At 39.6% G+C, this 16,527-nt stretch overlaps 2 protein-coding genes across 2 annotated transcripts in view; both read left to right on the top strand.

Annotated features, from left to right (window-relative positions):
• The first annotated feature begins 880 nt into the window (after positions 1 to 880).
• Positions 881 to 2,113, top strand: LOC149289571 (protein kinase C delta type-like). Its single transcript, XM_089490397.1, has one exon. The coding sequence runs from the start codon at positions 881 to 883 to the stop codon at positions 2,111 to 2,113; it is 1,233 nt and encodes a 410-aa protein (XP_089346523.1).
• A 4,072-nt stretch (positions 2,114 to 6,185) lies between these two features.
• The window catches only part of LOC149289572 (threonylcarbamoyladenosine tRNA methylthiotransferase), a 328,224-nt gene continuing 317,882 nt past the window's right edge, over positions 6,186 to 16,527 (top strand). Inside the window, exons 1-2 of the mRNA XM_089490398.1 lie at positions 6,186 to 6,346; positions 12,649 to 12,761. Of these exons, the coding sequence (XP_089346524.1) occupies positions 6,186 to 6,346; positions 12,649 to 12,761 (274 nt within the window). The remainder of the gene's footprint in view (positions 6,347 to 12,648; positions 12,762 to 16,527) is intronic.

Below are 16,527 nucleotides of genomic sequence, written 5' to 3' on the forward strand. Positions count from 1 at the left end.
TGCTCATTTTACCTTCGCTGCTGGAAATAGTGACTTGGCTACCTTGCCTCACATGCTACGTAATTTGGTGGTCAAAATGTTCAGTGCTGCCGAATTCACCACATGTGAATAACAATAAGCACCATATCATTCAATTTGATGAGGATACAAACATGACTCTTAACATCATTGCGAAGACCTTTCCGTACAAACTCGTATGCTCAAGATGAGACTATATGAATTTCTCGCACAGCTGGCGATTTATTCTTTGGATGCTGCGATCAGCACTGAGCCCAGCCATATTGTGTCAACTGTAACAGTAAGGCAGGCCAGCATGCGGACTAAAGGGGAAAACTCAGGGATTATATAGAGCCGGCCCCAGAAACAGCGTATACTACTATGGAATTCATGGATAACCAAAATTTCATTTTTACAAATTTCTCATTAAATTATTTTAATAGGACTGTTCCACTAAACAGTCCTAAAAACTTGTAAAATATATAAAAGATACAAATAAAGATACAAAAATAGTATACAGGTTAACAAAATTGTGATTTTCTTTTTTAGCATTATTTGCTAATAATAATGGAGATACTTTTGCAATCCTTAATTTACTAGTGGACAGTAAAACTCTACACATATTTCAAGGGGATTAATACTAACAGCACAAACATATATTCATAATCCAATCAAATTCACTGAAGGATTGACTTGAAGCTCATTTAGTAGGAAGACTGCTCATTGCCCATATATGGAGCCTGCATCAGGGACTATTATGACATTATGTGATGTGATAATGCACCTGCTGGGTAACAATCTAAGTGACACCCAGAAATCACTGAGTTGGTGTTGTTTTGGCGAGTAGTGAGCATTGATAACTGATATACTATTGAGTTGGAAGATGTCTAAGGAGAAAAGTGAGAGGAAGAGTGACATTCCTGTGCAGACAACGGAGAGAAAGGAACCCATGCCTTTCCCACCCTGTTTTGAACTTCCTAACGGGCACTTTGTACTAAAGCTGAACAAGGGTTTTGCCTACTCTAGAACATCAAAGGGCAAGAAGAGACCAGTATCTGGACTTGATCAGCAAAATGGCAAGAAAAAAAGGAAGAACACTGTGTCTCAAAAGGGTAGCAAACCCCGTAACAGCAAGTTTAAGAAAACAGAGGAGAAAGAAGAGGCATGTGAGAAGAAGAAAAAGGTCTCAGTGGGGAAGAGAGATGCCGAGGAAGCTGGTTTATCGTTTCAGAATAGCGAAACGGCCCAAGCTGTCTATCCTAGGGTTAAAGCGGAGGCACCAACTTCCCTTGCGAGACTACAATTCCTTCAGAAACTTGGAACTGGAGGCTATGGAAAGGTCCTGTTGGCAGCAGACGTTAGCAAACAGAAATGGGCTGTTAAAATGGTAAAGAAGAGACACCTTGAAGAACAGGACAAGGAAGCTTTTCTAATTGAAAGCAAAGTACTGCAAATCGCAGCAGGAAGCCCTTTTCTTGTCCACGGTCATTCCTTCTTTGAGACGCATAACCATCTCGTCTACATTATGGATTACTTCTGCGGAGGGACTTTGCTGACGTTCCTTGAAGAGTATCGGATTCTTGACAGCCACGTTGCATCCTTGACGGCAGCAGAGATTGCCTGCGGACTACAATATCTCCATCGTCATGGCATTGTGCATCGGGACCTTAAACCTGAAAATATCCTTCTGGACAGTGGCGGCCGTGTCAAAATAGCAGATTTTGGACTTTCTGTCCCAGGCATGTTTGGGAACAAGAAAATAACTGGACGTGCTGGGACAGAGGGATATATGGCTCCCGAGATGATCCTGGGAGGACGTTATGACTCTGCTATCGACTGGTGGGCTTTTGGTGTTATATTATACGAAATGATTGTTGGAGAACACCCATTTGATAACGGTGATGATATTCATGCACTAGACAAAGCAGTCGTGTGTAATAAGCTGAACCTCCCATTCTGGCTGAGCGCAGACGAACAAGATATATTAACACAATTTCTGTCTAAAAATCCATCCGTTCGGCACAGGGCGGCTGCCAACATCAGATGCCACCCCTACTTCAAAGCAATTGACTGGAAAGAACTGGAAGCTGGCGGAGTATCTCCCTTTCTGCATTAGTCACACCTTTTATAGGATATTTCTTAGAATAGAGAATACCAGAGAAAAAAACAGAGACTTATTTCAATGGTTTCTCATTTGCTATCCGGTTCCACCGACCACCCTGCCTTCCATCTGGTGAAAGGGTTTATGGTCTAATAGCATTTTATTCAGATGTTAATCTGATCAATAAATAGAAATAAGGCAAAAATGTTTGTGTCATTGCTTGAAAGGTTTAACATTTTTTAAATACTCAAATGGTACGTGATGATGGGATAAATGTTACAAAACATACATGCATCTTTGTGCACAGTCTTCCTCGCAAATATAGAATCTTTTCTTGGTGATTATACATACGTGTATGTGTATGTATGTATGTATGTATATATATATTATATGTATATGTAGTAGAAGTATTATTAAACACTCATCTACAGACACCAGAAGGCTTGCTTTTCCCTCAGAAATCTCATGATGCTTTAAAGATTTAAAGCATCATGAGATTTCTGAGGGAAAAGCAAGCCTTCTGGCTTGTCTGGTGTCTGTAGATGAGTGTTTAATAATACTTCTACTACCCCTTTAATTTAAGTGGAAGGGTTTCCATCACCTTTTACCCACCATAACTTATGTAATGATATATTATATATATATACCTACAGCGGACAGCAACAGAGACCATATTAAACCAATCATGGCAAATGCTTTTGGGCCAAACCAAGTTGCAGAGCTCAGTGACAGCACTACATGTTAGTGGCTACCCCTGGTGTGGTGCAGTGTTGTTTTCACCTTCCAAAAATACACAAACATATTCACACTCACTTACATGCATACTTACACACATACGCTACACAGCTTGGTAGACACATACATATAATTCTGTTGAGGAAGAACTGCAGCAATTTGAAGTATAATCTACATTATGTTTAACCCTTCTTTTCTCATACTTTATGGAATAAAGGGCAGTGTCGGCAGCATGGGTTACATGCCAACAAATACCTTGCAGCTCCACTGACCTTTACTTGCTTAAAATCTCAAAAAGAAATCTTGAACATAATGCATGTTTTTTTCATAATCGTTTTAAAATAAACATTCATAAGCACACCCGTTGCTGTGCTATGAGCCTACAAGTCACGTGCAGGTTTTCTTTGACGTGACTTCCAACGTCAACCCAATAATGAAATGTTGCCCCCCCCCCCCCAAAATAAATGTCGGCCTCAAAATCATATAAACACATTACTTTCAACAGCTGATGACAGATCAACAGTTTTCTCACCATAAAAGACGCACATAAAATGTAAATAATATTTGCTTTTAAAAATAATAAATTGCATTTATTATTCATGCAGAGCGGCGCTCTGCATGAAATGCTGGCACCGGGACGGGGGTAGAGGGCTCGTGGAGGAGAATGAGGGGCGCCGAGCGGTTGCTAGGCGCCCCTCTCTCTCCTCCGCATCAAAAAAAAAAAAAAAAACGGCATTTAAAAGCCGCTCACCGGCGCCCCCCTTGAGATGGCGCCCATGGCACGTGCCATGGCTGCCATACCCTATATACGCCTCTGAGTGTGACACTGGTGTTTTGTGGCTCACAAGTCAGGGGAGTCATATAAAATTTTAAGCAAGTCCTTGACCTGGGTTCTTCACTGTTCCATGCTCCAGTACCAGACTAAAAGCATTGACCTCCATGCCACAAGAAATTTAGTCACACTTTTTTATTTTGATTTCTCCTGGAAAAGAGAGGTAACATATTCCTGAATCTTTGTTTCAGAAGAATGGTAAATTGCGTTAGTCAATCTGTGCTTGTACATATGTGAAGTGCCTGGATAAGTTGGTGGTGACGTCTACTCTGGGATTTTGCTTTCTTCTTATTCTGATGGTTAAATTGGATATCTCAACCAAAATATCGGTTTATTCAGGGTAGCCCCATTGCCTTGTGTATTTACAAAGGTACTGTTCTGGGCTTACTCTTGACCTCCAGGGGTTACAGCAGTCACATACTTGGATGTCTATTGGTGGCTAAATCTCTCTTCCTCTCGAAAAGACAGGTTTTTGGGGCTCTGGACCTTTTGGATTCGGCCTTGGAAAGCTTTTTTTCTGCCATAGGGAATCGGCAGAATTTAAAGGATGGTTTACTCTTCTTGGAAGTGAAAAGGTTTAGGGCTGCAATTTTAATAATCGATTAGTTGGCCGATTTATTTTTTCGATTAATCGGACAATTTTTTTATTTATTTAAAATAATGTAATAAACGAACAATTTACACTTTCATCTCTTTATTGCAATGGCCTCTCTATTCACCGTCTTATTTTACTGACATAAAAATAAAAGCTACAAGAACCCAAACACTGTTTCTCAAACTAGGTTTTAATACAAAGTTATTAGTAAATATTAATTCATATGTTAACTATTTTTCATATTTAATAAAAACTGAGAAAAAAGCCTTGCTTATATTTTCTTTTATTTACCAAACTGCCCCCAGTTATGCACATCTGACCCCCAGCTTGCCACTCTGCCCCCATATGTGCCTTATACCTCTTATATGCCAGATTCCACTGTGCCCCCTGATATGCCTTATACTCCTTATATGCCAGTGATATGCAACTGAGCCCCCTGATATACCTTTTACCCCCAGATATGTTTTATGCCCCCCCTGATATGCCTAATATCGATATGCCTTATACCCCCTATATGCCCTGAAATTCATAATACCCCCCCCATACACCACTATAACTCACCCATACTCCACTCTGGCTCCCCCCCTCCCATTCTCCACTCTGGCTCCTCCCCCCCCCCCTCCCATTCTCCACTCACGCTGAGGCTTCTATGAAGCTGCCGTGAAAGTGCCCGTCAGCAACGGAGGTTCACAAAGCACCAAGGAGTCGGGAGAGAGGCAGAGCAGTGTATGAGAGGGGGGAGGAGTCAGAGGGGTGTATGGGAGGGGGGAGAGAGACGGAAGTGAGAGACCGGCCGACAGTGAGGGGAATCTGGATTCTAGTGTTACAATCCGATCTCTGTTTGAGGTCGGATTATATAAGGAGAGGAGTTTTTCAGAGCATTTGCTCTGGAAAAAAAACTCTTTATATAATCGATTCGACTAATCGATAATGAAAATCGTTGACAATGATTTTCATTATCGGTTAGTTGTTTCAGCCCTGAAAAGGTTATCATTATGACAGATTCTCAGATTCTTGGCCTTAATGTTTTCTGCCAGGTATGTTTCACCATGGGCTCTGGTACGGTTTTGGCTACTGCATTCCTTCCTGAGATCTTGAACAAGTTCCGCAGTTAGTAAAATCTTCACTAATTGCATTTTATTACATTTACACAGTGCCAGCAGATTTTATAGATCTGTTTCAATCAGTGGGATAATTTAAAGTCACACATGATAACAAACTGGTACAAAAGGTGAAGAGGACCCTGCTCTTGTGAGCTTACAATCTACTTCATGGTTGATTGACCCTAACCTAAGGACTGGCCCTGGAGAGGTCTGTGAAGCATCCTCCACTGTTTGACATCCCATACTAGTACAGCCTATATTGGCCACTCTTTGTTCCATGAATGCTTCAAAGTTGAAGTATGATAGACAATGACAGTTCCAGGCCATGAGGTCACTCTAGCACCCACCTACCTCCGAATAGCATTTCTTCACAGTATAGCATTGTGTTCATGGATACAGCAGAGGTGTGAGGACTTCTATTACCTAGCAAAATAAACGTTTTCTTTGCGTTTATGGAGACTTTAGTACACGTGTTCTAGAAGCCCTACGTAAAGTTGTATATAACACATCTAGGAAATGTTCTGTGATACGTAACTGAGTGTCCTACATACTTAAATTTTGGCGATTACCCGGTTGTGTACCATGTACAAATCCACTGCTATAGGCGTTTTGGACTATGTCTTTCGGTTGGGATGTGCTCTTTTGTGTACTAGTTAGTAATGTTAGTTGCTTTTTCTTTCTTTTCCAGTTCTGAATCAACAAGCTCCGTGGTAATCACTCATAAAGAAAACTTGGTGAGTTGCATTATTTTATTTTTATTTTTTTTAAGGTTCAGTAAATCCCTATTTTTCATGCTTAACACATCTTTGTGCATCACAGAAAATGCCGGCTGCATGTGAATCTTTAGTGGATGACATTGAAGACATGGTCTCTGCAAATGATCCAAAGCCCCACGATCGACAATCTGCAAGACAAAATATTGTTCCTAGAGTACGGAAGAGGAACAAGAACCATGTTTCAGAGGAGCAGCCCCCCAGTGACAGGTTTGTTCTATTTACTTTCAGTCACATTTTGAATATTTTATATAGTGCTGTTAAAATATGTTCAGTCACTTTGCTGTTTTAATGGGAAAACAAGTGAATTTCAAGCTGGTTAACATACTTGCAAAAAGGCTTTCTAATGATCAATTAACCTTTTAAAACTTAAATGTTGGATCAGAGAACACATCGTGTCATTGGAACGCAGGAGAGATGGTTCCTGATACACCTATGAAGATATCCCGTTTAAAATGAGCCATTTTCCTAAGAATCCATTAGTAAGTGTTGACAAGATAGACTAGCTTCTCCAGGCGGGTTACACTTTACTTTTTTTTTTCTACTTCCTTTAGTTTGTGAGCATAAGTTAGTGTATCTGTTACTTTATGGTGTATGGCAAGGCTCGACAAACCCCAGGTGCCAGCAACTATAAATCGCTTCCATCCGCCCGGGAAGCAGGGACGCTGCCTACCCTACTTGGATACAGGGCTTGCTAAGGCTGCATGGCATCCAGCCGCCCATGTTATGTCACACAGCTGTAGTAGGGAGTAAAATACTATGCTCTCATGGATATCAAACGACTGCCACCACAACACGGGTTTATCTAAAAAAAAAAAAATTGTCATGTGTGCCACAATTATTGCCACCGTTTTAGGCAATACTTTGTGCTACCTTCCTTTGCCGTGGTAATAGCTCTGAGTGGTCTCCTAGAGTACATGGCAGGGGATCTGAGACCGTTCCTCCATACAGAGTCTCTCCAGATTCTTCAAATGTCGAGGGCAACGCTGGTGGGCTCTCCTATTCAGTTCACTCCGCAGCCTTTCGGTTCAAGTCGGGGAACCGGGATGGCCATAGTAGGACCATTTTTGTGTTAATTTTGATGTATGTTTTGGATCGTTGCTCTGCTGGAAGATCCGACCACGGCCCTTTTTAAGCCTTTTGGCAGAAGGTGTTTATTATCTGTGGATATATGATCGGATACATGGCATCATGGACTCAAAAAAAAATAAAATAAAATAAAATAAAAAATGTCCAGGCCAAACATGTAGGTGACGTCGGATTGTAGTTTTTAGAGACTTTCTGACCGCAAGATGCATCTAACTTCTGCGATTCTTCATCTGTGATCCTTAGAGATTTTATTTGGCCACTCGAACTATCCTCTTCACAATGCGTTGACACTGTATATACATGCATCCTCTTCCATGTTGGTCCATACATTTCCAGGTGACCGGAAGTTATTAATTATAGCCCTGGTGGAAATGCTGTTTTCTTACAGCCACTTTCCATTTTGTGAAGCTTAATAACCTTTTGCCGCCCATCACAGGTGTATTCCTTGGATTTACCCATTGTGATGAATCACTAAGCGAATTGGGCCTATGTGTCAAAAGTGATGGTTAAGCAGTTTCTTGTCACCCTATGTAAAATATCAATGCTAATAGCTTTCAAATACACTTATAATATGAATTTATAAGTGTGCCAATAATTGTGCCACATATTTAACATCTTTTAAATTTTTTTTTGTCTTCAATTGTTAGATATCCATGAGAGCTGAATAGATTTTGTTTTGTGTGAAGAAAAGATCTAAAGATTAAGCAATAAAGACAATTTTCTCAGCCTTCTTTGCTCATGTTTACGTGGGTGCCAATATATTTGGAGGGCACTTTGATTAGATATTTATAAGCACTAACGTATTCGGCTGCACAGCATATGAGAGAGTTTTTAAAAATAGTCCACGTACATGCCTTAATTATGTCTTGGCATGAATATGGTTTAAAAATGAAACCTTTGGCGGGTACACAAAAAAGAATAATGGTTAAACATAAAAGCTTGAGTCTTTTATGGTGTAAAATACCCTTTGTCAGGATGGAGTTAACTTCAATACTGTACAAAGTGGTGCAGCACTGAAGTAAATGTGTTATGCCAGATTGTCCCAATAAACATAATTTAACTGCAGACCAACTTTGGATCTATTTGTATTGTTGCACTCTGAAGAGTGATATTTGGGCAGTCGCAGACGCTGGGAAGTATTATATATTTATAGCACTTCTGTACATGTGTTGGTGGGGATCTGGGTGCTTTTTGACAGAAGGTAAGTTAAACCTGATTTGGGAAGAAAAAAAGCTGACTCCTGGATGCAAACCAAATTTGTAGACCCCTGGTTTAGTACGAAGGGTTGATGTATCCCTTTAAGGCACCCGGAGAGGTCTAAGTAATTTAAAGGAAGAGTTGTCTAGAAGGACTGATTTATAGGCTACATACCTGGTCTTCAGGGTCGAGATTTACTGGGGTGAGTGGGTGCAATTCCTACTTCTTTATTTTTTCCCCCTCCTTGTTCGAGAAGTCTGTCTGTTTCAGGCACCTTTGAACATGAATAAAACAAGAATGAAGATGTCTGGCTCCATGTTCCACACGCATTCTAGAAAGTCAAAGGGTTTCATGGAAACGGCTAAAAGATGTCGTCATTTGATTACGCTGCTGCCTCTAATGTCCTGTTTGTGGACCCTGTAGTAGCCAAAGCAACCAGAAGAACTACTCTACTTGTGGAGGAACCTTCTGGATTTATTTATCTTTAGGATCACAAATCATAGATTGCACTGAAGAGGACCTTCAAATCTGCTGTGTCTATGGTCCAGCATAGCATTTTCCTCAGTGTCATTATCTGTCATGGCTACAACAGGTGGATGATCTTGTAGCTGGTCTGGCACACAGTGTTATGGCAAAACCTACTTTCAATCTGTGTGACTCTGCAGTTGATAGTGTCTGGATATGTTGGCAGTTTTGGTCAAGATCTTATCAGCAGGCAGCGATACAGTCTCACTAACTCTCGGAATAACTCCTTGTTTTTGGAGGCTTATACAAAATGCCTGCAAATTACGCATAAATCGTTACAAAACGGTGCCGGTAGGAATCAAATGCATACTTCTAGTAAAGGCTGATGCCAGCCATAAGTTCTCTTGTTTGTCAAAGAAAACATTGACTTGTAGCTTTGTAAGGTGACGTGCCTATTGTATGCAGTTATCTAGAAAATGGGCCATGTTCTGTAATTTTGAAGAGAATATGAGAGATTGGTTTTACTAGGCTTGTAGAAAAGACCAAAGTGTCCCAAAAGAAATTGGAATTATTATCCTGTCAGCTTTCGCTTAAAGTTCTCATTTCTACATCTCAAATAGCATGACGTTGAACATGGATGGACCAATAGTAGAGTGATCTAAATGTCTTTACGTTTGTCTGGGGAAGCTGTAATCCTTTACAAAGTGGGCTGATGCTCAGGATTGATGACCGTTCCGTTTAGGATCTCGGTTTATATGTCAGATAAAAGTAGTATAGTAGCCAAGAAAATACTATAGGTCAGGGCTCCTCTTGCATCACATGGTTATCGGTCAACTTGATGTTGGGTTTTGAAGATACAGCCCCATTGCCCTAAGCGGATGCTATAACCAGAAAAGCAGAATAGAGATAAAGTACTGGCCACCATTATAGTAAAATTAAGTAGTGTTTAGTTTTTACACCTAGGGGAGCATCGTCCATATGGATAGCTATATAGGTTTATAATCTAGGAATTTTCCTACCCATAATTTATTTTTTTACACTTTTATTTTGTGGATTTTGAAAGGAATCCAGTTGTGATAACGTTTCCAAACACAAGATGGCAGTGCACTATTTAAAATACTTGGCATACATTGTTTGACAGAACATTCTTTGTGCTTAAACAGGAACATAAAAACTAAATAAATGGCATTTTTGGCTCAAGATCTGAAAATAAAGTCAGTAATAAATGCTTCACCATTTTCTTTTACTTGTGTTGCAAAGTATGTTTCTAAGGTAAATAAGGGTCTGCGCGTAGAAAATGGATGAAGACTGAGGCAGAACTACTATAAATGTCCAAATCAACCCACATCTTGTTAGTTTACAAAGCATGTTATGCTGTATAACCTAACCGTGGGCCTATGGAGTCTGTTTGTTGTGTCAAATATTACACAACAACCCTACAGAAAAAATGTCATTAAAAATGATTGCTTTAATTATCTCATGATGCCTATGGTCGCAATATTTATTTTTGTTTGGGTGGGAGTAGGGTTTCTCTCTTACCCCAAATAATATTTTTAGAATCATCCGGACTTTATCAAGTTCTTGCCAGGAAATGCCACGGCTCTTTATAAACATAGAAGATAGAAGAATGCTCCTTGGTGCAAATGCAATTTGGCTGTTGACTGCTGTAAAGGATTTTGTGACCAAGTTCTCAGATGCACTATTTTTGTGACATTAATGGAACGTGGTCATGTGAAAATCCCCTAACGTGTCTTCTGAACACGATGCTCACAAAGTAGCTGCAGATCCATTGAGTCTGAACGTTGTAGTATGTGTGTGTGTCCTCCGTGTGCAGACACTCTCGTGGTGACCACCTATTTCATTAGTTGTGATGGAAGTGACCCCCAGATGCATAACCTGTGAAGTCTGCAGACTTAACCAATGAAACTACAGAGTTGTGGCTTTGATTCATGTCGGTGGGAACCACCTCGATACAGTTTACTCGCTGGATAGGCTGTTTCTGTGTGTGTATGTATGTATGTATGTATGTGTATATATATATATATATGTGTTACTGTCACATTCAGGAGTTTGTCCCTTTTTAAACGTAAGCTTCCTGTTCCATTTTAAGCATGTCCAGAAGAATAAATACAATGAACGTGGGATGAATAACCTCTAAATAACATACGTTTGTAGACCTCGTGTTTTCTTTACCTTTTATACACGGCTTTAAAGCTGAATCCACAGCGAGCCCTCCTGGTTTTCTTTTCTTACATTTAGTATTTTAAAGGATGTGATGTTAATAGAGAGAGACTGGAATGTTCTGAAATCTTACCCCGTACTTCCTTTTACTAAGCTCTGGGATTTGCCGAGTGTTTTATAAGCAGATCTGTTTTTATAATCAGGAGATGTTTCTGCAGAGTTTATTCCAGTCCAGGGCTATAAACGGTACATCTTTCTTAAATAAATACCCGTGCAATTTATTACATCGGGGACACAGATCCGCAGGCTCGGTTGTCTCCCACGAAATCTTTCTTTTATGCTCTGCTCGCACAGGAACATGTCTGCGATAAATTTAACCAATATGTGCCTCCCACCAGGGGAGATTGTTAGTGGCTTTTCCACGTAAATTTTAGGGAGTGTTGATGAATGCTTTTATATAGGGGATGGAAGCTCATTATTGTTTATAAGGGTTTGGTGGGGAGCTGAGAAGGTAATTGCTATGTTCTTGAGGTCCACAAATGTTGTGAACTCGATTTCTTTAGCTCTTCTGTGCTGTTGGTGGTGGTTTTATAACTTCATATAAAGAAGCCGTGGATACAGAAGCATCGCTGGCATAGTTTCCATACCTTTTTTTATTCTGCCTTTCTCCATATTAAAAGCTATAGGAGCGGCTTCCTTTCTGTACTTTTCCATTGTATTTGTGATTTTGCAGCCTTTACTAATGGGTGGTCCAAAAGTTTTAATTTCCTGGTACATAATGAGAAGTTGGAGCCACTTTGGTATAGCATAACATGTTTTCTACATTTTGATCATGTTTAGAAGTATAGAAATCTGTTTATAGAGCATGACATTCCACCAAGCTATGCTATGTAATGGGTTCACAAACTAACCATCAGAGCTGTATTCTGGACTGGGCAGAGGTGAAAAAAGGTTGATGGGGAGCTGTATACTTAACAATGAGGTAGGAAATACTGAATCGAAAAACTTTTGGCTAAAGGCCATGTAAATGCATTCTTGCTGCTTTTTGGGTGCAATAGCTAAAGGGGAATTAAGATTTCTTGGGGGTTAGTCTTTCCATTCTGCAGTCTTTTCTTTGGTATGTAAATGTGGCTCTCCTCTGCCACACAATGGGGTGTTTATAGAAGAGTTTGTCACCTGTAGCGATTGGGCTATGTGCCAAAACTGATGAGAACTATTGTACGTATTGACTAGACATGGGCAAAAATGTTTTGTGCAAAATTATCGGCTCATTCATTTTCGGGCAATAAATGTTATCTGCCTATTCTGGTCGGCCAAAGATTCTCTGCCGACCACTTCTGCTTCTGCCGACTGCTTCCTTTATCTGTTATCTCCTGTCTTGGTCGTCTTCTCTGCAGACATAACCTGCCAGAGGAGGGGAAGAAATATCAGCTTGGCTTGTATGTAACCTTTTTTTGGTACTTGTTTAAACTGTTTTATTGTCGGTGTGTCTCTATTCTGATGTTTGCGACAGCAAGGATGTGTGAGTTCGTATAGCTTATAATGTGTATATAATCCTTATTTTAAAAATCTTCCTACAGCACCATCCCAGGTACTCAGAAGATATGGGTCCGCACGTGGGGCTGCTCGCACAATAACTCTGATGGTGAATATATGGCAGGGCAGCTGGCTGCATATGGCTACAGTATTACAGGTATGATTACTGGTTTTTATATGTGCTCATGCAGTTTGCTAATGCTTTGTTTTCCTTTTTGAGTTCAATTAGATACAGGATCCTCATTAGGATTGCGAGTTGGTTCACTTTAAGCCTGAACAACAACAAAAAAAATGTATAACTATGTCAAAGGTGTGCACAACAGATCTTACTTTTGGGAAGTCTTTAATAGGAATACAGGAGTGTTGACTGCTTTTATATATATGATCATGGCAATCTGGGGCACAACTGTAAACTTTTCAGCTCAAAAAAAAAAGTAAAATGTGTTAGTTTACGTTTTGCGTAAATTTGTAGATGTTGCATAATGTTTGAGCGTACTCTCGTTCTGCATCTGAAAGGACTGATTTCTAAAACCTATCTATCTTTTTGGTATTATGGCATTTCATGTCTCTCATGAGAGGTTAGATTAACCCATACCTAATCCAAACGTGCTGGGACAGGAAAATACTTCATGCTTTCAGCTGAAGCACCAATGGTGGCACTCATGCCTTATCTGTTTCAGCGACTGAGGCATGGGCAGCAACTTTCTTTGCAAAGCAATATTGGTTTCTCAAGCTTAATAACATGATGTGAATACCAAATTAAGCATTCTCTCTTTTAGTACAAATTGTCTTTCCAGCGCTTGCTGATTGTGACCACATGGTGGCAGCAGAGGATAAAACGTTCCATTTTTGTGAGACAGACCCTTTGTGTATACATATAAAAACCTAAATACATATTATAAATATTTGTATTTAGGTGACTTGTTGCATTTTGTTTTGTAAATGCTGTGTCCTATTTCCATTATTTATTTATTTTTGGCCAATTGCACTATTTGGGTTTTTCTGAACCTCTGCACTGATATGTCACATGTATTTTTTGTTATAAGGAACGTTATGGTTTCAAAAAAGAAAAATAGTGGAACTAAAGCCACTTTGCATGAAATTTGTTATGTGTAAATTTCATTTGATTTAGAAATCTGCTAGAATTTGCGTCTAGAGCTCCTTGGGTTATACTGAGTTCTTAGGACGGAGGTTTAGTAAAGAATATCATGTGGACACTTTCTGTGTGCTCAAGGCAGTACAATTAACCGCATATAATTTCATAAAGTCTCTATTTTTTTTAATTAATTTTTTTATTATATAATCCTGCTCTTAAGATACTAAATGTCGTGCTGGTCTTTTGCTGTAGCGATGTTCTTGCTTGTAGCCTGCAGGAGGCGCTGTTTCACTGCGGTTTGCATGTTATTTTATTCTGTACAGTTATTTTATATTAAATTTCAGACTGATAAGAATGTAATTATGTTTCATTAGTTTATATCTCAGGTATCTCACTTGCACTATTTAAAGAAGAGTAAATTGTCAAATTTAATACTGGCTTTTTTTTTATTTTATTAAATGGCTTGGGGTGGAATTATACCCTCCACAATGCTTTGTATTGTGTTAATTTAAAACTACAATTTCAAATGGCTTTTTTAGAATGGATGTGTTGAAGAGAACTCTATGTACAGCATATACAGACTTTGCTTAAATGATTTTTTGATAATCTTATCTTTCAGTTTACCTCTCTCCAGAGGTACGTTTTTGTTCCAGACATGAAGCGAAACGCGGCAGCGTGTGTACTATTGCCATCTAGCACTGTACTCCACTTCCAAAACCGTTCATTCATAAGAAGGATCGTATCCAAATTCAGCTCACTGGTGCTGCGTCGTCATCCACGCAATGCAGCCTGTACTTTCTGCCCTATCAGAGCATTGTCGTCTCTGTTCTGTCCGCTAGGAAACCAAACCTAAAATGCACTGCAATTTTTAGATTGTGTATCTTCTGTTTGCATGCGGTCTTTAGCACCTTTCATTTAACTCCCTTTTTTTTTTTTTTTTTTTTTTTTTCCTTTTGGCTTCCTCCTTCCTAATAGGTGCTAAGTGAACCGTTCACTGACCTTATATCACTGCTTAGAGGGTTTTGGTTTTGTCTTCCCTTCTACATAGATGTAAAGCTTGATCTAAACTGGACCATATTTATTTTTCTGTTTTAAAAAGGTAACATTTAGAGTGAAGCTTGATGTCGGCTCTCCTGGAGAAGGCAGCAAGCCTGTGGTTATCTAATATTGAACCGTGTTCTTTTGGCAGTGAAATGGTTACTTTGTTTTACACGCGTTGCCTTTTGTAAAGCTGTGTGAAAGTGTGTTTTAGCTCCTCTGTTTACCCACGATGCCACTAATATCTGTTTTAAACCACGAGTGTGTGCGGCGTGCATTCATCGCTTTAGATCTGCTGGGTGGGCGAGAGTAGGCTTTTAACCCTTTGTTGTGTAGGCTAAAAATGAGTATTAGAAAAACTTTTCTATTAATATCTGTACGTTTAGTATACAATGGAGATTGATTTGTAGTATGTTGTTGTGCTAAGTTTCCTTTTTCCTCTTGATAAATATGCTTTCACCCAGGCAGTAGTACATTAGAAAGGGTTTCTATACCGCTTGATCATCTGACCTGTCTGAAAGCATCCTGTAATCGGTCATTTCTCCGTGTATTGTTTGTGGGCATCCAATCCCTCCAGTTTTGCGTCCAACTCTTAATACAGCAGCAATCCCGCTTTCCGTAATACTTGAGATAAACAGTGTCTGGGCCAGAGCTGCTTTCTCCTTTTTCCGACTGCAAACGGAATATCCGTTCATCAGAATTATGTGCAGACCCAGCTCCGGCAACGAGGTGGATTAAGTCACCATGTCTCTGAGACTGTTCTGTGTAGAGCCAAACACTGGATCTATATCGATCCATTAAACGATTTAAGACTACCTGAACGCCTCTCATGGAGATATTGTCTCTGTAAAATGTATGGGGCATCACAAGCAGAGATACTTAAGTACACTCTGTAACAGAATAGCTACATACACTTGTTTCTATAACAGTATTCACCTTAAACATGTTGCTGCCAATAGAGCCATATAGGACATGCAGAGATGGGCCTAGTCCTAATGTTTGTTATACAATATCCTAACCCAATTGCATTAACGTACGCTGCTACACATTGGATATTATTTACTTTTCATGACAAACCTTTTCTCGCCTCAAGAGCCACGGCTAAAATAACTTTATATGAAATATGAGGTTAGACATGTATTTCATTTGAAGGCTTATGCGTTCTTAGAGTTGCTGTTTTGGGAAGTTGCCGAGGCTTCCCCTTAATCCCGTCCTTGTTTGTTTTTGTTTTTTTCAGTTAGACTCCATGTTTTCGTAAAGCGTCTACTATATGATTCCCAGTCTCCTAGAATTTGGTTCACTAGGAGCTATGGTTTTATAAATAGGCACATGTTGTGTGACCTCGGCGCAGCGATATATTTGCCGTCCGCGTAGAAGATAAAATCTTGCTGTTCTGAACCATCATGGCCTCCGGAGACTGGCGTAAACGATCTCTCCAAAAGCTTGTTCCGCATTGCAGTTTGTACCTTGTTATACAGAAACCATTTGAAAGTGTGAGGGGCAGTGAATTAGTATTTTGAGTGCATGTTATACACTCTGTATATCTGGAAACCAACAAGTTTCGCTTTCTGAAAGTGACTAAAATACATGCATTTTTTTTGGGGTGCGCCGTTAAGTACTGGAAAGTTTGATCCCATAATAAATGTAAGACCAGTATTTTTTTTAATAAAAATATCTTACCTTTCTATGCAAGATTGGGGGGGGGGGGGGAAGTACTGCAATCTGATATAACTTTTTATTGTATTAACATGCTATTTTTGTGTTCAATCCACCATTTTCTATGGACCAG

The sequence above is a fragment of the Sceloporus occidentalis genome, unplaced genomic scaffold (assembly GCF_023333645.1).
Source record: "Sceloporus occidentalis isolate IW3139 unplaced genomic scaffold, rSceOcc1.0.p SCAF_44, whole genome shotgun sequence".
Lineage (NCBI taxonomy): Eukaryota > Metazoa > Chordata > Lepidosauria > Squamata > Phrynosomatidae > Sceloporus > Sceloporus occidentalis.